This window comes from Mesoplodon mirus, assembly GCF_964341445.2.
Source record: "Mesoplodon mirus genome assembly, chromosome: 1".
Classification (NCBI taxonomy): domain Eukaryota; kingdom Metazoa; phylum Chordata; class Mammalia; order Artiodactyla; family Ziphiidae; genus Mesoplodon; species Mesoplodon mirus.
Genome location: NC_138976.1, coordinates 13,451,232 through 13,474,599, shown reverse-complemented (window position 1 = coordinate 13,474,599; position 23,368 = coordinate 13,451,232). Strand labels below are relative to the sequence as shown.

Sequence of the window (23,368 nt, the reverse complement as noted above, 5' to 3'; positions counted from 1 at the left end):
AATTGAGAGAAGAAAATTCTCCATCACTTCACAGGGTGGTCTTCCTAGCCCCAGCCGTAAGGGGTGGGCCATGGGTGGGAACCTTGCTTTCCCGGGGCTTGAGCCTGTACCCTTTAGTTCTTAGGCCCTGCCAACAGAGGGGCCTATGTTAGGTATTTGAAACACATTTGATCACATTTCTCCTTCTGCTTGTTAGAATCCCCCTTGAACTTGAACTCTGAAGAGTCTGAGCCCCAGCCCCAAGCCAGGTAGGGCTGAGCAAAACCAAGCCGGAAGCCCCAGAGGCTGTGCCGTATATGCTGTATGACTTCTGGGAAACCACTTGGCCTCCCTGAGCCTCCCTTTCCTCTTCTGTTCATGAGAACCAGTTGTACCTGCCCTTTGGGCCTGGGGAGAGGATTTGGTGAAGGCATAGCTGGGAAATGCCTTGCACAGGGCTTGGCACATTGGAAGGGCTCCTGAAAAGCTGTAGTTTTATAAAGCTGGGGTTCTCTTTGGTCAGGATAAGGAGGGGATCATAAGCTTTGACGGTCTTAATGTTAGAGTTCAAATCTCTTATTTTAAGAGAGGGAGGGGCAACTGAGGCATAGAGAGGTTAAGCAACTGGTCCAGGGTCACACAGCAAGTCAGTCCCAGAGCCAGGACCAGAACCCAGATCTCCTGACTCCCAGCTTTTTCCCACTACACCAACTTGCTTCTCATGAGCAGGGTTCTGGGATAGGTATTAAGCCCCATCTATGCTGCTGATGTGCTGTGTGACCTTAGAGAAGTCATTGTCCATCTCTGGGCCTCTAGGTTGTCTGTGTTAGCAGGGTGGCCACGCTGTCTACTCAGCTGACACATCAGGGATTAGGTGATGGAAAAGCTGTCATGAGACTGAGATAGCAGAGGGCAGGGTGTGTTGTGCGAACAGGGCCTCAGCCCTGCGCTGGGTGGAGCAGGGTTGGATTCCCTGGAGCCTACCAGCACCCCTGTCAGCCACACCCACGCCCACAGTGCCTCCTGCAGAGCTGTCCAGTTCTACCTTCTTTCTACAGCCTCTTCTGGGGCCCTGGTACCAACGGAGGGAGGGGTGAGAAGCTTGGGACCCAGTCCCTGGACTTGGAGAAGGACCAGGGCTTTTTGCAGCTCCTGGAGCAGAAAGCGGAAAGGACACTCGATCAGGAGTCAGAGAGATTGGTTCAGGTCCCAAGGCCACCCTCCCCCTACTTGTGCCTCCAGGTGGGCGCCCTCACACATTTGTCATGCATTCAGCAAATAGTTATCAAGCCCCTTGAGCAACAGCACCTGCTTATTGTTGTTGCTGTCTGGACAGCAGCGACTTAACTTGTGGACAAGTTAAGCAGCTTACAGAGCTGGTAAGTGACAGAGCTGGGATTTAAACCCAGGTGTGAAGGGCCTCGCACAGAACGAGTTCAGAGTGGACATTTGAAGACTCCCTGGTCTCTGATCTTAGCTCAGATGGAGCCTAGGAATCTGCATGTTTAGCAAGCCTCCTCCACCCTCCGGTGATTTTTCCAAGATGTTCTTGGACCATACTCTGAGGAATGCTCCAGGGGATGGGTTCCCAGCCCAAGCCTGGATTTGGGACTTCAGCCCTGAGAGGCCCTGGCTTCCGGTGGAAATGTGAGGTCCAAAGCCAGTCCTGTTTTCCACCTTCTGCAAGTCCTCCCGCCGCCCCTGCACTTGGCAGGCCCAGTTCAAGGTTCTCGGCCTGGCGCCCTCATCAATTATAGATCTCCAAGGAGCTTGTTACGCAAGACTTGTTTCTGTGAAAGCCTGCTCCTGGAGCCAGTTCCGTCCTCGGGGTGTGAGAAGGGGCAGGGAGGGGACGAGAGCCGCTGGAAAGGGCTGTCACGGGGCCTGTGCTGTCCTGTTCTGTGACCTCCACATCTTTAAGGTCATTGCATTTGATCCCTCCTCCTCCTCCTCCTCCTCCTCCTCCTCCTCCTCTTTTTCTTCTTCCTTCTCCTCCTGACTCTCAGACAGAACCCTAAAGACCCCATGGGGCTGCGTTATTTGAAAACCTTTGTTCAAGCAGAGTCTGGGGTGGCCTGAGTCCTAGAAGCTCCCGGAACGCAATGGGAACTCACAGAGTCACTTGAACCCTTCCTGTCCTCCCTCCTGTTTCTTAGATGAGGAACCCTGAGTTTAGAGGGTGGAGGGGACCAGCCCCAATCAGTAGGTTTTTCTTTGTTTTATAACATATTTTAAATTGTAGATCTTTATAGCTTTTATCCTTCTTCAGACTACAAGTGTGATACAAGCTTATTGTAAAATGTCAAACGTAAAAATATGGCTTCTAGGAAGTAAAAGTCTCCCATGAGTCTACTCTTGGAGATATACACCAAATGGTACATAATTTTTCTCTCTCTGTATATGAACATATATGTTATTTATTTATTTTTTTAGCCGCACCGCACGGCATGCGGGATCTTCCCCATGACCAGGGATCGAACCCATGCCCCCTGCAGTGGAAGTGCAGAGTCTTAACCACTGGACTGCCAGGGAAGTCCCTATATGAACGTATAGATGTGTATATTATATATAGATATAGAATCTATACATATTATGATATACGATATATATATCTCATCACTTTAATTTGGAAAGTGGCTTTTAAAACAATATCCTATTAAATTTTGTTCAAATAATTTGATGCCAATCTCTGCCCACCTAATGATTAGACCATAGAAAGCAACAATCAATCCTAAAGATTAAAGTAAAAATAGTGAAAAATAGTAAAACTTTCCAAAAAGTCCTGCCCCTTATACTTGGAGATCCACTAATGTCTCCTAAGAGCTTACTTTTATTTTTTTGTTAACTAATCTTTCTAAGTCTAATTTCCCAGATCAGTAAGACTAGAGGAGTTAATTAATCAGGAAATGCCCGTCCATTCTCATTAAAAATCAAGTATTCTTTTAATTTATAAATTCATATACAGAGAATTTATTGGAACCAAGATTTATGACATTGAACAACACTTTTCCTTTATTAAAAGAAAATTTCTATTTTTTTGATAAAAAATAAAAGGCACACTTGTACAAGTAAAATATTTTAGAGATGTATTTCTAAAAGTTAAGGGTCTTTCTCTTCCCTCATTTCCCTGTTTCTTCCTCTCTGAGGAATCCATGAAAATGGTCCATGTGTCCGTTCAGCACCTTTTGGAAAAGCTTTTCAGATCCACGGTCTCTTTACCTCCAGATGAATGGGGTCCCGGGGTCAGTGGTGACCACAGACACTCAGGAGTTCCTGGGCTGGCAGACTTGGGCAAGGCTGGTCCCTAGAAGGGAGAACTTGGGGGTAAAACTTCCACCAATTATCTGGGACCCTGGGCACAGGGCTGAACCTCTTTTCACCTCAGTTTCCATGCCTGTGAAGTGGGGTAATGAGAGTTGCTACCTCAGGGGCTTGTGGGGACCACATTGCATGGCCATAAAGCAGGTGCCTCAGCCTCTGTCACAGGCCTAGTAAGTGGCAGCCTCTGCGGTCATTACCAGGTGAGCACGGGGCATTGCATCTTCTTCCCCAGCTGCCTTTCCTTACCTGCTCCCCAGCAGGAGGGTCCCTGAAGCCAAGTGGAAAGAAAGGATCTGCGAATACCTTGGCCGCCCTGCTGGGCCCAAGGGGATGCTCTTGAAAGGCCTCATGCTAGTACTAAGAAAGGACACCAGGGGGCGCTCCACTCACAACAGGGAAAACATTTCAACTTGAAGAACCTTGCTCTGAACAGTGGCTTGTTCCTGCCTCCCATCCTGGGTGACCCTAGTGACCTTTGCTCTAAGAAAACCTGATGTTGGGGGAAAATGTGTCCCTTACAAATTTAGTTACACCTGGGTTTGCGTCCTAGCTCCACCATTTACTAGCTTTGAGATCTTAGGCAAGTCTCTGCACTTCTGGCATCTGCATTTCTCATCTGTAAGGTGGGGATGATGACACCTCCCTCACAGATGACACATACAAAATGCCCAGAAGAGTCGGCATTATCATTTCACAACCACTTCCATATTGCTTACTGTGTGTAGACGTATTAGGAATCCAATTATACTCACTCCCTTTGTCCCTTGCCCTCATGGACTCTGCGCGGCAAGTCAGACTTGGCTTTGCTCTGCTAACTGAGGTGTCAGCAAGGGGCCTGGAGGGGATGGCCACATTTCTGTCCTTAGTAGCCCTTGACGTGTGGAGCAGGGAGGTGAGTGCCGGATTGGGAACAGGAGGCAAGGTTTTAACTCCTTAGCTTTGCCGCGTGCTTGTTGAGTGCCCTTGAGTAAGTCACTTCACTTCTCTGGGCTTCAGTTTCCTCATGCGTAAAACGGGAAACTCATAAGGACCTTCACAGCTCTGACTTGACATCCCTGGGGCTTGGGGTCGGTGAGCACCTGCAGCTGGGAACTGTTAATGAGGACGCCCAGCCCACTTTATTTGGCTTTCTACTGAGCCAAGGGCAGTTTTGACCACTGCCAGGAATCCTTCCTGAAGTTCCCTGGAACTTGGTGATGACTGTAGAAGGTGGCACAGCAGGGGCTTTTGTCACCGTTTCAAAAGGGAGAGGCCTGAGGCTCAGAGAGGGAAAGAGACTTACCCAACGTCACCCAGCACTGTAGTGGCAGGGCAGGGACTGGAACCTGAGGTCGGTGCTCTGTCATTTACCCACAGCTGCCTCTGAAGGCACAGCTGGGTGGGACTTGCTGCAGCAGTGTCAGAGGAGGGGCGGGGATGGTCTCGGCTGGAGACCGAGAGAGCCTTGAAGGATGGGAAAGCTTTGGGTGAGTGCTTCTCAAAGTGGGTTTTGCAGAACACTCGAGCTGCAGGCAGGATGCGGAGGACAAAAGCAGTTCTTGATTCAATAAGGCAGGGACATGTTCTCTAAAACAAAAGGCAAGCAGGTTTATTTACCATAGGACTTCCCAGAGCCTTTATTATGTGGATGTACATTATGTAACAGTCAGGGAGCAAGTGAGGAGCATTCATTGTGCTTATTTGATCATGGAATCCTTTCCTTGCAGACTATCTTGGGGGATTAGAGTTCCTTAGAACATCCCTTGGAAAATGCAGGTTTTGAGAAAGGAATGTTTGAAGCTTTTTGATCCAGGAAAGTGGGCCCAGGAGTCTTTGTTAGTGGAGTATGAGATCCAAAGGGGTGGCAGCAATGTGCAGTGGGTAGGGAATCTGCTAGAAGTCCAGTGGTGCATAGGCCAGAATTTCCTTCAACTCATCCCTATCCCTTCCCCAGACGCTCTCCCGTGGACTAACGCTGTCTCCTTGACCCAACAGAAAGGAGGCGTGGCATCAGGATTCAAGCACGTGGTACCCAATGAGGTGGTGGTGCAGAGACTCTTCCAGGTCAAAGGGCGGCGTGCGGTCCGCGCCACCGAGGTGCCTGTGTCCTGGGAGAGCTTCAACAATGGCGACTGCTTCATCCTGGACCTGGGCAATGTAAGTCCTGCCCTCCCCTTTCCCAGGGGCCACTGAGGTGCTCCAGGCCTGACTCTGGGGAGGTGGACGCATCCACGTGAACAAGTAGGTCAAGCCACAGAGCCAGCAGCCCCCATGCACACACATGCTCTGTGTAGCGGTCAGACATACCTGCAGAGATTTGGGTGCAGACGTGCCTGGCGTGTAGACTCAGACTCATCATATGCCTGCCCACAGACCTCACGCACAGCATACTCTGGCTTCAGTTGACGTACAGACTCCCTGGCATGTTCATGTGCACATCTTGTGTACCTTTTTACACATAGTCACTCACTTGCAAATACATGGCGGGCAGGTGCAGCAACTATAGGCTCTTGGAATATCGCCAATATTTTATAACAACTACAAATGGTGGATAGTCTTTAAAAATTGTGAATCACTGTGTTGTACACCTGAAACTTATATAGTATTATAAGTCAACTATGGCTCAATTAAAAAAAACAAACTATAAGCTCTTGCCCAGCAGGCGTGGACATGACACCACGATGAATGCCTACACATGGAGACTTGGGCATGTTGTTCAGGGACCCACAATGTGCATGTCATATGTGTAGTTGCACATGCCCACTTGTATGTGGCAACGCGTGTGGGATGCACTTACCCAGGCCCACCTTACTGATTGACGTGTGATGCTTTGTACACATTCTTCACAAATCCACATATACTCATACCTGCAGAAGGACATGGCCAGATGTTCTACACCCAACCTCATATATACATGTGGTGTAATGTCCATGCAAACGGAGGCACACACTGCGTGTAAGCTTGTTATTAAAGTGTACAGAAGAGTGTGTGAATCCTGAGTGTGCATCTCTATAGATTTCACAGAGTGACCACACCCATGTAATTAACACCCAGATCAAGAAACAGAACGTCACCAGCCCCCAGAAGGCCCCATCTGTTCTCTTCTTAGATTTTTTTTTTTTTTTTGGCTGCATGGCTTGCAGGATCTTAGTTCCCTGACCAGGGATGGAACCTGTGCCCCCTGCAGTGGGCCCCACAGAGTCCCAACCACTGGACCGCCAGGGAATTCCCCGTCTGTCCTCTCTCATCCTTTCACCCCCAAGGATAGCTGTCATCCCAGACTCTCTCAACCAACAGCATAGACTGGTTCCACCTGTTTCTGAACTTCATGTACGTGGAATCTTTGCTTTTGATCTCTGACTTTTTTCGCCCAACATTTTCTTTCTGAGATCCATCCATATTGTTGCCTTTAGTTGTAAATTGTTCCTTCTCCTTGTTATATAAGAATTGATTGAGCAGATATGCCACAGTTTATTGATCCGTTTTGTTGTTGATGGACACTTGGGATAGTTTGGGGCTATTCCAGGTGATGCTGCTCTGAACATTCTTGCACGGGTCTTTGGGTGGATGTATGCATGCACTTCTGTTGGATGTATTCCCAGGAAAGGGATTGCTGAGTCATAGGATACCGGTATACAGAGCTTTAGAAGGTACAGCCAAATGGTTTTCCAAAGTGGTTGTACTAATTTCTGCTCCCACCAGCAGGCAAACATTTCTATACACGTTCTATGTGTAGGGGTACCTGTGAAAAAACACATATCCCAAATCATGCATGCACATGCCCTGGTGCACACAGATCACACCTGTTGTGCTTGGATGTGGGCATGTGTGTGCTCCACCGGCCATCACCTGGGCAAGCAGAGAACAAGGTGAGCTCACCGCCACCCCCCGCCCTGTTCCCTCCTTGCCATGTCGCTGGGCAGGGCTTATATGGGGCACTGTCTTATGTGGGGTCCCTGTCTTACAGGACATCTATCAGTGGTGCGGCTCCAAGAGCAACCGTTTTGAGAGGCTGAAGGCCACACAGGTGTCCAAGGGCATCCGAGACAACGAGCGGAGTGGCCGGGCCCATGTGCACGTGTCTGAGGAGGGCTCCGAGCCGGAGGCGATGCTCCAGGTACCCACAGCCACATCCCAAGAGTGCAGGGTGGGGCTGAGAATAGGGACGGGAGGCTCATTTCTTTCCTCCATCCAACAGGCAGGTTTTGTTTTTTTTGGTTTTTTGTGTGTGTGTGTGTGGTACGCGGGCCTCTCACTGTTGTGGCCTCTCCCGTTGCGGAGCACAGACTCCGGACGCACAGGCTCAGCGGCCATGGCTCACGGGCCCAGCCGCTCCGCGGCATGTGGGATCCTCCCAGACCCGGGTACGAACCCGTGTCCCCTGCATCGGCAGGCGGACTTTTAACCACTGAGCCACCAGGGAAGCCCCAACAGGCAGTTTTGAGGTGAATTTGTTTTTCCACCAAGCTAGAAGAGCAGCTTCCCTGACAACTCCCAGACTCCCCTGAGAAGTGGGGCTGGAATCCCAGGACCTGGTATATCCCCGGGTTGTGAGCCACACCCTCCCACTGGGAGGGCCAGGTCCTCCAAAGGAGCTGAGAAGGAGGGTCTTGGCATCTTCCGAGGGTGAGCCTGGCGCTGGAACCAGGTCAGAAAGAGACAATGGAGACCCAATCCCCTCTTTCCTCTTCTGACCATTCCTAGTAGTTTATAGCCCATTTCATCCAATTGCATGATGGCATTGCCAGCCGTTGTGCTTTGAGGACATATCAACAGAGGCAGAGGTCACCAGGAAAAGGAGGAGACCACGGGCTCTGCTCCAAGCCACTTGTCTCCTGCTTGTCTGGGGCTGTTGAGTTCTGGTTTTTAGGAATAGCAGAAGGAGGAGCCTGGACACCAAACATGGCTTGAGAGGGGCCGTAGCTGGGGCCATCGAGCTGGAGGTAGCTCAGAATGGAGGTGTGAAAATAGGCTCTAAAATCACAGGGATACGGGTTCAAATTCCGACTTAGCCACCTTATAGCTGTGTGGACAAGGTACTTCTTCTCTCTAGACTTCAGTTTCCTCTCCTGTGAAATGAGAGTGATAATCATCTGTGCCTCTCAGCATGGGTGCGAAGGTGAAATGAGGTCTGTTAAAGGCATGTGGTGGCAGGTGTCCATAGCTCTATTTATCATTCTTAGAAGGCTAGGAGGAAATGCTAGAATAAATACCTGAAGGACTGTCCAGGAGGCAGAGGAGCATGGAGCTCCTGGAGACAAGGAACAAGGAGGGAAGGACTGTCCAGGAGGCAGAGGAGCATGGAGCTCCTGGAGACAAGGAACAAGGAGGGAAGGACTTGACAGGCAGCCCTGGTTGAGCTCTGCACACAGGAGACACGTCAAGAGATGCAGGATGTCTCTGGAGGGGACCCTACCCTAAGTGGAAGGTCGCTGTGGATGGATGACCGTGTGGTCCTTACCTGCCTGGGGAGGGAGCTCTCTCAGGAATTCAGTCCCCTCCCTGGGGGAGGAGGCTGCCAGGAGCTCACCGCCACCCTTTCTTCCATCTCTCCCTCTCCTGCAGGTGCTGGGTCCCAAGCCGGCTCTGCCCGAGGGTGCCGAGGACACAGCCAAGGAGGACGCAGCCAACCGCAAGCTGGCCAAGCTCTACAAGGTGAGCCTCAGCTGCTCTATCCCCTGGGTCTTGGGTCAGGAGACCTGGTCTTCCTGAGCTCCGCTGCCATGGGGCCTTGAGCAAAGCATGCGTGGGGGTAGGGTGGGGGGGACTCGGCTTCCACACGCCTCCAGTAGACACCCATCTGCTGCCTTTGCCTTCCTGCCCCGGGGGTAAGAGCATGCGAGCGACTGCAGACACATCTGTGTCACATTCATCTGTGGGGTCTTGGGCAGCACATGTTCTCTGCTGGGTCTCAGTTTCCTAGTCTGTAAAGTGGGGAGAAGGGCAATAGAGTCAACTTTTCAGGATTTCCGGGGGTCCACAGAGGAAACTGATGGGAGTGTTGTAGGAAAATACAGGGAAGTAGTACAAAAGTGTGTGTGGGGTGTGTGTGTGTGTGTTGAGGGGCAGGTTATGGTTAATGACTTTATTTATAATTTCTTCTTGTGACTTTATTATTTATTTATTTATTTATTTATTTATTTATTTTGGTCGCACTGTGCGGCTTCTGGGATCTTAGTTCCCTTTAACTCACGCCCTCAGCAGTGAAAGTATGGAGTCCTAACCACTGGACCGCCAGGGAATTTGCCTTCTTGTGATTTAAAAAAGTGAATTGAGGCTGATCCTGAACCAAGGAACTCTGGCCTCTGGGCCTGTGACACCCGTGTTGTGCCCTAGGCTTGTTTGTGGTAAAATAACAACAAAATGAGGTGAAGATTCTCATCACCACCACAGAAAAACCACATTATTGATATTTACTCTGATACTAAAGTAATACATATGCATTGTAAATAACAGTACTGAGCAGTTCTCAAGAACATAAGAAGAAAATACAAGTCAATGCAATTTCACTAGTTTAAGGTAACCAGTACTATTTTTAAAATGGGTTTTTTTTTTTTTTTTTTTGCGGTACGCGGGCCTCTCACTGTTGTGGCCTCTCCCGTTGCGGAGCACAGGCTCCGGATGCGCAGGCTCAGCGGCCATGGCTCACGGGGCCCAGCCGCTCCGCGGCATATGGGATCCTCCCGGACCGGGGCATGAACCCATATCCCCTGCATCGGCAGGCGGACTCTCAACCACTGCGCCACCAGGGAGGCCCTAAAATGGGTTTTAATTACAAAAGTAACGACACTCAAAAGAAAAATCAACCTCCCCTTCTCTGCTCTCCATGGGTTACCATGGTTACATGGTTACTCTTTTGGTAAAGGAACCTCCAGATACAGCTTTCTGTGTCTAGTTACATATATTTTTCCATCTCTATTTGGTATTCATGGATCCAAACTATTCATGCTTTTCTGTGGCCTTCTTTTTCCCACTTGATGTGGTCAGGAATATCTGTCTGTAATAGAGGTCCACATGGTCCTTTATAACGGCTGTGTAGTATTCTATTTTAGGAATGTAGGAATCTCAGCAGATCCCTAATTGGTGGACATTAGAATGTTTCCACCTTTTCTGATTGCAAACAGTCCCTCTTTGTGCACTTGGGCTAAGTTTGGCATTAGGGGAGTTTCCCAGACATGGATTGCTGGGTCATAGGCTGAATAAAGAGTCAGTGATTGAAAATACTGGTTCTTGGGAGTCCTCTGGTGGCCTAGTTGTTAGGATTCTGGGCTCTCACTGCTGTGGTTCAATCCCGGGTCCGGGAACTGAGGTCCTGCAAGCCTCGGGACGTGGCCAATATATATATATATATATATATATATATATATATATACTGGTTCTGGAGTCAGACTACCTGGGTTCGAATACCAGGTCTGGTACTTTCTAGCTGTGCAGGTTACTTAATCTCTCTGTGCCTTGGTTTCCTTGTGAATAAAATGGGGATACCACTAGGACTACCACCGGGTTGTTTTAAGGATTAAAGGAGTCGTATAATTGTAGAAGTGATTAAATTATATAAATTACATAAATTGCTTAGCACAGTGCCTTACACATAGTAAGTTTTAAATAAACATGGAGCAATTATTATTTAGAGTTCTGATATGTATTACTAAAATGCGTTCTAGAAGGGCTCCCTAGTTACCTTCATCATGGGTTTGAAAGTGCCTGTTCACCCAGAGTCTTTTCAATGCTGGGTATTGTCAATCTTTTGAATTTTGACGAGTATGGTACACTTAAAAAAAAGTTCAGTGAGCTTTTATTTTAGAATAATTTTTAGGTTTACAGAAATATTGCAAAGATAGTACAGAGGGTTCCCATATACCCTTCACCCAGCTTCCCCTGAACATCTTAACATAACCAGGTACATTTGTCAAAACTAAGAAACATCAATTCAATACTACAAACTAAACTGCAGACTTTATTCAGTTTTCCCCAATTTTTCATTCTAGGTTCCAATCCAGAATCCTACACTGCATTTAGATCTTTTTCTTTTTCTTCTTCATTTCCTTTTTTTTTTTTTTAACTGATGAGGTTGAATATCTTTTCACCAACTATACCGTTCTTTTCCTATGCCACCTGCATTCCTGCATTGGATCCTCCCCCTTCCCTTTCCGTGTGCAGTTTCTGTGCTACACCTGTGTGTAGGACACAGATGTGGTTGTGACATAGCGGAAAAAGACAAAGAAATCCTGAATGAGCCTCAGGGCTTGAGGGCACAAGTCCTCATGTTACCCTGCAGTGTATTTTGTGGGGGGGTGAGACGTGGGTCTCCCCACATGTGGTCTTGGGGGCGCCCATGGTTAGGCTGAAGTGGTGGAGGTCACTGATGGGCTGGACTGCCTTTCCCTTGTCCTCCCAGGTCTCCAATGGCGCGGGCACCATGTTGGTCTCCCTTGTGGCTGACGAGAACCCCTTCGCCCAGGGGGCCTTGAAGTCAGAGGACTGCTTCATCCTGGACCATGGCAAAGATGGGAAAATCTTTGTCTGGAAAGGTATTGGGGACAGGGGAAGGGCTCGAACAGGACCTCGAGTGGGAGCTCCAGCAGCCTTGCAGGAATTTGGCTCATGAGTTTAGGGAAGAGGAGGGTGGCCTGAGGGTCTGAGTTGCAGCTTTCCTACTGGCTGAGCGGCCTTGGTCAAGTCCTTTCACCTCTCTAAGACCCTGGCTTCCTTATATGTAAATGAGGACAAGATAATGATCTTTATCACATAAGGTTGTTGTGTGGATTAAATGCCATCATTTTTGTATAGTTCTGAGCTCAGTAAATGGGCCGCAGTGGTCGGTGCACTTGCCGTCATCAGGCAGGACCCCCGGCTGGCCCCCCGAGAGCTCATGGTGTGATCAGCTCTGAATTCTCTGGCCTTGGCTGTCCACAGTCTAGGAAGAAGAGGGAGGGAGGTTGGCCTTCTGCTTTCCCTGGACCATTGGATGCGGGGGCGCAGCATTGACCCCCGGCCCCTTACCCTCCCTCTGCTGACAGGCAGGCAGGCCAACATGGAGGAGAGGAAGGCTGCCCTCAAAACAGCCTCCGACTTCATCTCCAAGATGGACTACCCCAAGCAGACCCAGGTGAGTCTTGGAGCCAGGTAGGACAGTGAGAATGGGTCCATTTTGGGTGGGTATCCCACCTCAGTGTGGACTGGGTGTCTGAGGCTCCCTTGAGGACCCCTGCTGGGTGTCCTCAGGGGGACCCCAAGCCAGCATATCCTGCTCTCCCCCCTCCCCTTCCAGGTCTCCGTCCTTCCTGAGGGTGGCGAGACCCCACTGTTCAAACAGTTCTTCAAGAACTGGCGCGACCTAGACCAGACAGATGGCCTGGGCCTGACCTATCTCTCCAGCCACATCGCCAACATTGAGCGCGTGCCCTTCGATGCCGCCACCCTGCACACCTCCACTGCAATGGCCGCCCAGCACGGCATGGATGACAATGGCACAGGCCAGAAACAGGTACCTGGGGGGCTGGGGTGGGTGTGTCCAGGCCCCTTCCTTGCTCCCTCCCTGGTACCTCTGGCCCACCCACTGCCTCCTGCTTCTCTGAAGATGTTTCTCTGAGATTTTGACCACAGTTTTTGGTGGATGGAATTCTTTTGTCTTGCTGGATTATTGCAACCAACATACCCTAAGCACCTACTGTCTTCCAGGCTCTGTGCCAAGTGTCTGAGACCCCACCCTGCCCATGAAGGGTGCCTGGTCTGGGAGGGGAGGTGACCACAGCCGTAGCTGGTTGCTCAGACCTGTGTGGTCAGTGGAAGATGGGAGGTGCACAGGGATTATGGGAACACAGGAAGGGCAGTGAAGGTGGGTGGTTGGGGCAGTCTTCACAGAGATGGGGACCTTTTGGTTGGGCCTCAGAGTATGAGTAGGAGTTTGCTGCCAGAGAAGAAGAGTAGGTATTCCAGGCAGGGAGCTGTCCTGGGAGCCTGGTGCTGATGGCATCCTCAAGGAGGGGCCTTGAATTCCGTGTCCAGGGGTGTGGACTTGATCCTGTAACCATTAGGTGCTAGTGAGGGTTTTTTTTTCTTTTTCTTTTTTTTAAAGGCAGAAATGTGACAGGCTCAGTTCCGTGCTTCCAAAACTCACTGTGAAAATGAATTTAGAGACAGGATAATGACGGCAGAGACCTCATGAGGAGGTTCTAATAGTCTAGGGAAGAGATAATGACCTTGAGACCAGGAAGGTCACAGTGAAGATGGAGAAGTGGGGGGGGGATGGAATTCAGAGATGTTTATGAAGTAGAATCTGCCTCAGGCAAACACTGATTCCATCCTACATAATAGAAATAGCAAAAGTGTTCATTTTTGTTTATTATTGTTTTTGTCATTGGTGGTATTATTTTTCATTCATCACTCATTCATCACTTCAGTGGGAGGGGAGGATGCGATGAAAACGATCAGGATAGGGCAGTGTGGAAGGAGCCCTGGCAGCTCAGCTGTGTGACCTCGGGCAAGCTACTTAACCTTTTTTTTTTTTTTTTTTTTTTTTTTCTTTTTGCGGTATGCGGACCTCTCACTGTTGTGGCCTCTCCCGTTGCGGAGCACAGGCTCCGGATGCACAGGCCCAGCGGCCATGGCTCACGGGCCCAGCCGCTCCGCGGCATATGGGATCCTCCCAGACCGGGGCACGAACCCGTATCCCCTGCATCGGCAGGCGGACTCTCAACCACTGCGCCACCAGGGAGGCCCCCTACTTAACCTTTTTGAACCTCACTTTCCTCACCTGTAAAATGAGGCTTAGCCCACTCGATCACCTTCGAGAATTTTAAAAGTCCAGAGATTGTTTCCCGGGACTTGCAGCACCACCAGGTGGCGCTGCAGGGCTTTGTGACCGCTTTGAAACCGTGTTACCGGAGCTCGGCAAAGAGATCTGCCAGCAGGTGTCATTCTGAGGTCACTTAGTGATGGCCCTGCCTCTGCAGGTGATCTATAAAATTCAGACAACTTAATAATGATACAGATAATGGCCACATTAATAATAAAATAATAATAGTTCTAATAATTAAGAGTAGCTGCCACCTGTAGAGCCATTACCCTGTGCCAGGCACTGTGCTAGACTTTCATGAATAGACCAACATCCTTTATTAGTCCCATACTGAGGCTCCTAGACAGTAAGCAAGTTGTCCAAGGCTGCACAACCTCTAAGGGGGTGGATCCTGATTTGGATCCAGGTCATTCGTTGATTTGTACCCTTAGCCTGTGTTACACTGTGTAACACCCACTAAACCCATTTTGCAAATACTATCATGCAGCTACCAGTCCCTGTGCTGATCTTTACAAGGAGGAAGTACAGGGTGGGGCAGGGGTGCAGTATAAGGATCTGGAGCAGGAAACCTGGGTTTGAATCCTAGTGGCTCTGTGATTTGGGCAAATTATTTAACTTTAGTCTGAGTCTGAGTGCAGTCGTGTTTTGTAACCACTACCCACCACTGTGTGGTTTCTCAGCTGGTCTGGGTTGGGGACTGGGGGTGCTGCACCGTGTCTGAGCCCAGCTTTGCTCTGGTAGATCTGGAGAATTGAAGGCTCCAACAAAGTACCCGTGGACCCCGCCACGTATGGACAGTTCTACGGTGGCGACAGCTACATCATTCTGTACAACTACCGTCATGGCGGCCGTCAGGGACAGATCATCTACAACTGGTGAGGGTCTGGGGCCCTGTGCTGTGGGGCGAGCATGGCAGCAAGGAGGGATGTGAACAGGGCTGAGGGAAGCCTGCGAGTGTGTGGACCTGAGCCGGGGCAGCCACCATCCACTGGGAAAGGCTCTTGTCCACAGGGCAACACCTCTTGTCTTTTTTCTCTAAACCAATTCTAAACTATTCTCATAAAAGCATTACATGTCCATTGTAGGAGACATGGGGACTAGGGAGAAACAAACAAACAGAAAATCTCTCCCACAATCCCACTCTAAGTACTGTTCATCCTCCCACATTTTCTAATTAAAAATTATTTTTAGGGCTTCCCTGGTGGCGCAGTGGTTGGGAGTCCGCCTGCCGATGCAGGGGACACGGGTTCGTGCCCCGGTCTGGGAAGATCCCACATGCCGCGGAGCGGCTGGGCCCGTGAGCCGTGGCCGCTGAGCCTGCGCGCCTGGAGCCTGTACTCCGCAACGGGAGAGGCCAAAACAGTGAGAAGCCCACGTACCAAAAAAAAAAAAAAAAAAAAAAATTATTTTTAATTCTTTAAAAATAGATAATACATTCACGAGTCAAGGATCAAAACAGAATAAAAACGCACGTATGGAGAAAGCTTGTCCCCATTCTGTCCCTCCTCACCTTGCTCTATGACCCCCACCCCTCCATGATGCCCACTTTCATTAGTTTCTTGTATACTCTTCCAGTAATTTTTGATGCAAATATAAGAAAATCTCACCTTATATTCCTAGTTCTTTTCCTTCCTTACAAAAGACAGCAAACTATGTATTTTGTCCTGCGCTTTGCTTTTTTTCACTTAATACTTCCTGGAGCTTAGTCTCTGTCAGTCCATAAAGAACTTCCTCACTCCTTTTTACAGCTGCATAATATTTCATCACGTGGCTATCCTGTAGTTTATTTAACAAATTCCCTGCTGTTGCGTACTTGGGTTGATGCCAGACTTTTGCTATTACAAGCATTGCTGTGATTAGTAACCTTAAACAAACATCAGTTTGAATGTGTAGACAAATATCTTTGCAGTAAGTTCCCAGAAGTGGGATTGCTGGGTCAAACAGTAAATGCACTTGTCATTTTGATAGATAGCACCCAGTTTCCGTAGATGGAGTTTGTAGTATTTTCATTCTCACCCGCAACAAACGAGAGTGTCTGTTTCCCCACGGCCTCACCAGTGGACTGTGTTAGCAAACTTTCGCTGTTTGTCAACCTTATAGTTTATGAAATGGTATCTCAGTATATATTTTTCTTTTTTCATTTCGTTTCTCTTATATGCCATCTCAAACTTTTTGAAGGTTGACGGTTGGGTTTCCTTTTTTTTAAACTTTTTATTTTGAAATGACTTGCTGAAAAGTTGCAAAAATACTACAGACAGTTCCCATATACCCATTACACAGCTCCCTCATGATCACATCTTACTTAACCATAGTTCAAGTTTCAAAACCGGAAATTAATATTGTTACAATACTATTTACTAATCTATAGACCTTACTTGAATCTCACCAGTTCTCCCACTAATATCCTTTTTCTGGTCTAAGATCTAACCCAGGATGTCACATGCCATTTAGTCATCACGTCTCCTTAGTGGCATTTAATCATGTCTTTAATCTGTGACAGTTCCTCAGTCTTTACTCTTTTTTAAAAAAATAAATTATTTTATTTATTTATTTTTGGCTACATTGGGTCTTCATTGCTGCATGTAGGCTTTGTCTAGTTGCGATGAGCAGGGGCTACTCTTCATTGCGGTACACGAGCTTCTCATTGTGGTGGCTTCTCTTGTTGCGGAGCACAGGCTCTAGGTGCACGGACTTCAGTAGTTGTGGCGCACAGGCTTAGTTGCTCTGCGGCATGTGGGATCTTCCTGGACCAGGGCTCGAACCCATGTCCCCTGCATTGGCAGGCAGATTCTTAACCACTGCGCCACCAGGGAAGCCCTCAGTCTTTACTCTTCTTTCACAACCTTGATACTTTGGAAGAGCACTAGTCTTATTCTGTAGAATGCCTCTCAATTTGACAACCTCAGATTTTTTTTTAACGTCTTTATTGCAGTTTAATTGCTTTACAATGGTGTGTTAGTTTCTGCTTTATAACAAAGTGAATCAGTTATACATATACATATGTTCCCATATCTCTTCCCTCTTCCCTCTTGTATAGTCTTGCCTCCTTTGTCATAGATTAGTTGACCATAGGTGTGTAGGTTTATCTCTGGGCTTTCTTTTTCTTTTTTTTCTCCTTTTACACTTTTATTGGAGTATAATTGCTTTACAATGGAGTGTTAGTTTCTGCTGTATAACAAAGTGAATCAGCTATACATATACAAATATCACCATATCCGCTCCATCTTGCATCTCCCTCCCACCCTCCCTATCCCACCCCTCTAGGTGGTCACAAAGCACCGAGCTGATCTCCCTGTGCTATGCAGCTGCTTCCCACTAGCTATCTATTTTACGTTTGGTAGTGTATATATGTCCATGCCACTCTCTCACTTTGTCACAGCTTACCCTTCCCCCTCCCCATATCCTCAAGTTCATTCTCTAGTAGGTCTGTGTCTTTATTTCCGTCTTACCCCTAGGTTCTTCATGACCTTTTTTTTTCCCTCTTAGATTCCATATATATGTGTTAGCATAGGGTATTTGTTTTTCTCTTTCTGACTTACTTCACTCTGTATGACAGAATCTAGGTCCATCCACCTCACTACAAATATCTCAATTTCATTTCTTTTTATGGCTGAGTAATATTCCATTGTATATATGTGCCACATCTTCTTTATCCATTCATCTGTCGATGGACACTTAGGTTGCTTCCATGTCCTGGCTATTGTAAATAGAGCTGCAATGAACATTTTGGTACACGACTCTTTTTGAATTATGGTTTTCTCAGGGTATATGCCCAATAGTGGGATTGCTGGGTCGTATGGTAGTTCTATTTTTAGTTTTTTAAGGAACCTCCATACTGTTCTCCATAGTGGCTGTATCAATTTACATTCCCACCAACAGTGCAAGAGGGTTCCCTTTTCTCCACACCCTCTCCAGCATTTATTGTTTGCAGATTTTTTGATGATGGCCATTCTGACTGGTGTGAGGTGATATCTCATTGTAGTTTTGATTTGCATTTCTCTAATGATTAATGATGACAACCTCAGACTTTTAAAAGCAGCTTGAAAGAAATTTTTTTGGACAAGGTAATACACACATGGTACAAAATTCACAAGAAGCCTTTTTGTTTTTTTTAATAGCTACATCAGCACGTTGATTTGTCAGATTGTGTGCTTATACAGATAACACATGTTGGTTATGAGAAATTTAGACAGTAATAGGAAGAGGTGGGGCAGAAAGCCACCGACTATAAATATCCCTGCAGGGCAGATTTAGGATAAGGAAGTCTGTTGGTTGTGGTCAGATCTCTATAAGAGGTGAAATGCTGAGCTGGGGGTTGTGGCATGTTGGTCTGCTTCCTGGCACTGGTTGCTTTTGAGAGAACCCCTTTTCCTCTCTGTGTCTCAGTTTCATTGCCTATAATCTGGGGATTTGTGGGTTTCTCAGGCCCGGGGTGAAGGAGAGACGCGGGGCTCTTTGCAAACCTCAGTGCTGAGTATCACTTCCCTTCTAGGCAGGGTGCCCAGTCCACCCAGGATGAGGTCGCCGCATCTGCCATCCTGACTGCCCAGCTGGATGAGGAGCTGGGAGGTACCCCTGTCCAGGTGAGCCCATTGTCCCTCGGGGCCGCACCCTGGGCCCTGTCCATCTGTTCACTCATCTATCTGACTGTCCATCATTCCATTCATCCATCCATCCTTTCAGCGAACATTTATGCAGGGCTCTGACACTGCGTCTGCAGCCATGAACACATAGATCCCACCCCTGCCCTGCCCTAAACTGCTGTGATGTGGTTTACAGTCTAGGGGGGAGAAAGATGTTCAGCAGACATGCAGGCAAAGGACGGACAATCACACATAACAACGTGTGCAGTGAGTGAAAATGATAAGACACCCAGAGGAGCAGGAGAGGCAGTGTGGTGGTATAGTTCAGAGGACGGACATGGAGCTAGCCTGCTTGGGTTTAAATCTAGTCTTCACCTCTGGGCAGCCTTGGACAGGTCACTAAGCCTCTCTATGCCTCTGTGTTCTCCAACTGGGGTTAATAACCCCAGTACCTATCTCACAGGATTGCTGTGAGAATGAAGAGTTAACATTTGTAAAGCATTTAGAGCCATGCCTGGCCCATAATAGACCCCTTATACAGGTGTGTTAAGTATAAGGACACATAGATCCCAAGTAGGAGCTAATTGGATTAGACAAGGCCCCCATTCAGGGAGGGATTTTTCAGCTGGGACCTAATGGATGAGTAGGAGTTAGCCAGGCATATTCCAGGTAGAGGGAGGGGTACGTTGCTAAAATGGTAAATGTAATGTGAAGGGATTCATAGGTTTAAAAGGTTGCTCTGGCTACAATGTTGGGCCCTGGAGGGCAGCAGGTGGGGGAGACATGGGAGAAGCAGCCAGAATCCTCCTTTCTCTATCCTACCCTTGGAGTGAGCAGGGCTCTGGATTCAGATTCGGGGTTGGTGCCCTGAACTTTGACCATGACAGTGGGATCCTCTGGGTCCTGGAGGCTGGGTGCCGGGTGCTGAGTGGGATGATTACTGCCCAACATCAGCCTTAGGAGTAGCATTCTTGGCCCCATTTCACAGAGGAAGAAACTGAGAGGTTGAGGGCCGTGCCTGAATTCTCGCTGTCAGGGCAGAGCTTGGATCTGAGCTCTGACCCAGCAGTGGTGGCCCACGTTGGGAAGTGACTACAATACCCCCAACCCACACGTGCGATTGTCTTCTAGATTTAGCTAGCCAGGGTCACAGCTGGGATCCGAAATGAAATGGGCACACAGGGCAGAAGCAGATGTGATATATCTTAGACCTCCTTGCCCTCTCCCTCCCACCACCAAGCCCTTGACTGCAGTCTGCTTGTGGGGTGCGCTGGCTGTGTAGAAGGGGTCTCTCCAGATCTGGAAGGCTCTATTCTCACCACTCTGCCAGCTCTCATGCCTGAGGCTGACATCACCATCCTGGAAGAAAGTGCACGAACAGTCCCTGTGCTTCCATTTAAGGGAATATTTGCAAACGTGGGCTCTCTTGGTTCTTGGACTAGACTCAGGCTCAGCAAGGCAGGGCCTCGTGGGAGGGGAGCGGCCAAGGCAGTGCCCGGGGGGCCTCAGGCAATAGTGCTGTGTCCGGCCTTCCTGGAACTCCTGTTCCCCTGCCAGCCCCTGTGTGCTGTAGGTCATGCATCACCCGTGCACAGACCCAAGTGTGACGGCCTTATTTGAGGGGTGAGCCCAGGCTGTGCTGGCTGCAGGGGGTGGTGGTGAGCCTGGTGTCGTACAGGACTGATGTTCCCACCCCCTTTCCTGACTTGCTCTCCTGTCTCCCTCCCAGAGCCGTGTGGTCCAAGGCAAGGAGCCTCCTCACCTCATGAGCCTGTTTGGCGGGAAACCCATGATCATCTACAGGGGTGGCACCTCCCGCGAGGGTGGACAGACAGCTCCTGCCAGTACCCGCCTCTTCCAGGTCCGGGCCAGCAGTTCTGGAGCCACCCGAGCTGTTGAGGTAACACGCAGGCCCTGGACCCCAGGCAGGATTGGCCTCTCTGAAACCTCCCAGGCTTGGTGGGGAGATCTCCGGGCATGGGATTGGGTGGGTTTGGCTGAGGGGTTAAGAAGCAGCTTTTTGTACCTTCCTGCCCAGGCAGCAGGATTGTATGTCTTAGATTTCCCCTTGTTTCAAGAAATGCCCATTGCCTCTTGCATACCTTCCATAACGGGCAGCTCACTATCTCACAGGTAGTCCATTCTTCACAATCTGGACATTGTTCTTCATTACATTCCAGTTGGCTGCTCTCCCTTTCATGGTGGAAGGTGCAGGTCTGAACATAATCCTACTGAGCAGCCTAGAGGAGAACGGGACTATCACCTTCTTTGTTCTGGGCACCCAACTTCTGTTAATGCAGCCCAGATTTCTAGAATCTCCTTGGCTAGCCACAGTGTACTAATGACTCTTGGGAGTCAACTAAGGCCCTCAGTGCCCAAAGGTTGTGTCCTCAGCTCTGATGGGGTATGTGCTCTTCCAAGCCCTCACCTAAGAGCTGGTCCTGCTGCAGCGTCTCCTGGGCTACGAGGAGGGGGCTGAGGACATTTTATCTGGTTCCTGATTAATCGAGGACTGCCCTCCCAGGTGATCCCCAAGGCTGGCGTGCTGAACTCCAACGATGCCTTTGTCCTGAAAACCCCCTCAGCCGCCTACCTGTGGGTGGGTACAGGAGCCAGCGAGGCAGAGAAGACTGGGGCCCAGGAGCTGCTCCAGGTGCTTCGGGCCCAACCTGTGCAGGTGGCAGAAGGCAGCGAGCCAGGTAGGAGCAAGGGGCGGAGGGGCCTGCTGCTCTCTGGGGATGCAGCTGTTATGTTTCCCTCCCTTCTGTCTGCTTGGGGGTTTCTATATCCTCCCCCCTCTCCTGAGCACCTGTTCCCTAATGTGTGTTAATAAAAGTGAGTTAAGGAATTCCCTGGCGGTCCAGTGGTTAGGACTCTGTGCTTTCGCCACAGGGGCACGGGTTCAATTCCTGGTCGGGGAACTAAGATCCCGCATGCCACAGCGCTGCCAAAAAAAAAAAAAAAAAGTGAGTTAGATCAAAATGAGGACTATGGTCAGTGAGAGGGAGGCGTCCAGGAGTTAGAGAAAGGAGAGCTCAGTGTGGGCTGGGGCAGGTGGAGAAGTCAGCTGGAAGAGGGGTCACAATGCCACAAGCCTGCTTTGTTTCCAGAGCATGGGTCAGGAACACCTTTGTTAAGCCAACCCTAGGTCTTTCTATTCTTACTTTTAAGCCCAATCCCTCCTTGACGCTTAGCAGAAATGGGGAAGAGTCGTTCTGTCTAGAGCAGCACAGTCCACTGGAACCTTCTGAGAGAATGGACATGTTCTATGTCTGCCAGGTCCAATTTGGTGGCCACTAGTCACATGTTTAGGCTAATGAATATTTAAATGTGACTGGTGGGAAAACGCAATTAAATTTAAATAGCACATGTGGACAGAGCAGGTATAGTGGAAATGATACGTGGCGTCAGGTAAGGTGGCTTTACAGCATACTAGCTGTGTGATGTTGGGTGAGTTGCTTAACCTCTCTGAGCCTCAACCGCCTCATATGTTGAGCGGGGCTAATTATCCCCATCCCGCGGTGCTGTCGTCAGTCTCAAACCAGAAGTAGTTCTGGCTGTGTGTCCACTGCCAAGTCTTCCCTCTCTAGGCCTCCGTTTCATCACCGTCGAATCCCTCAGGCCCCTTCCTTCTTTGGCGCCCTGGGACTTTAAGATGCAGGCTGCAGATTGAGAGCCGTTGGTTGTGCTAGGGCAGGGTTTGTCCCAGGGTCTAAGGAGAAGTGCTGGAGGGGGGAGGGTGGTGTCAGTTGGTAACTGGTGTGGCCTGCCCTCACAGACAGCTTCTGGGAGGCCCTGGGTGGGAAGGCCGCCTACCGCACGTCCCCACGGCTGAAGGACAAGAAGATGGATGCCCACCCTCCTCGCCTCTTCGCCTGCTCCAACAAGATCGGACGTTTTGTGGTGAGTCCCAGCGGAGGGCGGAGGGCGCTCCCTCTGCTTGCTCCTTGGGAGGTGTGTTCCAGGGAGCGGAGCTGTTGCAGCCACAGCAGGGGCAGGGAGAGTACCCTTCTGACAGACCAGCATAGACCCGTGCAGGTTGGAGCCAGCTCTGCATCTCACTCAAGGGGGCAGATAGAGCAGGCCTACGGGGGGGGGGGGGGGGGGCGGGGGGGAGCGGCTTGCTGGTGCGCTGTTATTAACCTCTTCCATTCCTTCCCAGATCGAAGAGGTCCCTGGCGAGCTCATGCAGGAAGACCTGGCCACCGATGATGTCATGCTTCTGGACACCTGGGACCAGGTGGGTGAAGCACGGTGCTGCAAGTCACTTTCCCTTTCTGAGCCTCCATTTCCTCATCTGCAGAATGGGCATGGTGGTACCTACCTTGCATAATCCAAACAGATGAGAGGTAGATAAAATCTCCTTGCCAACTGCAAAGCACCATATAAATGCAAATCAGACGACCAGCTTTATTTCCCAGGCCTTAGGGGAGCATGAACTCTTCCTTTAAATCTGTTGGTAAAGAAAGTTGAACTTTGCAGCATGTCACATGCAGGCATAAACTGTCCGGTGTCACCTAGAAGTAGACATTTCCCTGTCCCCACGGGGCTTGCATTCTCGTGGGGGGTGGCAGTCCATAACCCCTCCTATCAAGCTGGCTTCTCCCAGAGTTGTCAGGGTTAGAGATAGCAGCCATGCAGGTGTAAGACTCCCCTCGACCCGCAGGGCTGTTTCTTGGGCTCCCCAGTTGGAAGATCAGTACCAAAA

The 23,368-nt window shown here is 49.4% G+C and overlaps 1 protein-coding gene across 4 annotated transcripts in view; it reads left to right on the top strand.

Moving 5' to 3' along the window:
- Nucleotides 1-23,368, top strand: part of GSN (gelsolin) — a 57,561-nt gene that overhangs the window by 31,898 nt on the left and 2,295 nt on the right. For all 4 annotated transcript variants that reach the window (XM_082640369.1, XM_082640368.1, XM_082640367.1 and 1 more), the window contains 12 exons: nucleotides 5,275-5,436; nucleotides 7,247-7,396; nucleotides 8,845-8,934; nucleotides 11,678-11,810; nucleotides 12,300-12,388; nucleotides 12,551-12,766; nucleotides 14,819-14,952; nucleotides 18,570-18,660; nucleotides 20,390-20,560; nucleotides 21,185-21,359; nucleotides 22,439-22,563; nucleotides 22,823-22,900. In XM_082640369.1, the coding sequence (XP_082496495.1) occupies nucleotides 5,275-5,436; nucleotides 7,247-7,396; nucleotides 8,845-8,934; nucleotides 11,678-11,810; nucleotides 12,300-12,388; nucleotides 12,551-12,766; nucleotides 14,819-14,952; nucleotides 18,570-18,660; nucleotides 20,390-20,560; nucleotides 21,185-21,359; nucleotides 22,439-22,563; nucleotides 22,823-22,900 (1,614 nt within the window). The remainder of the gene's footprint in view (nucleotides 1-5,274; nucleotides 5,437-7,246; nucleotides 7,397-8,844; nucleotides 8,935-11,677; nucleotides 11,811-12,299; nucleotides 12,389-12,550; nucleotides 12,767-14,818; nucleotides 14,953-18,569; nucleotides 18,661-20,389; nucleotides 20,561-21,184; nucleotides 21,360-22,438; nucleotides 22,564-22,822; nucleotides 22,901-23,368) is intronic.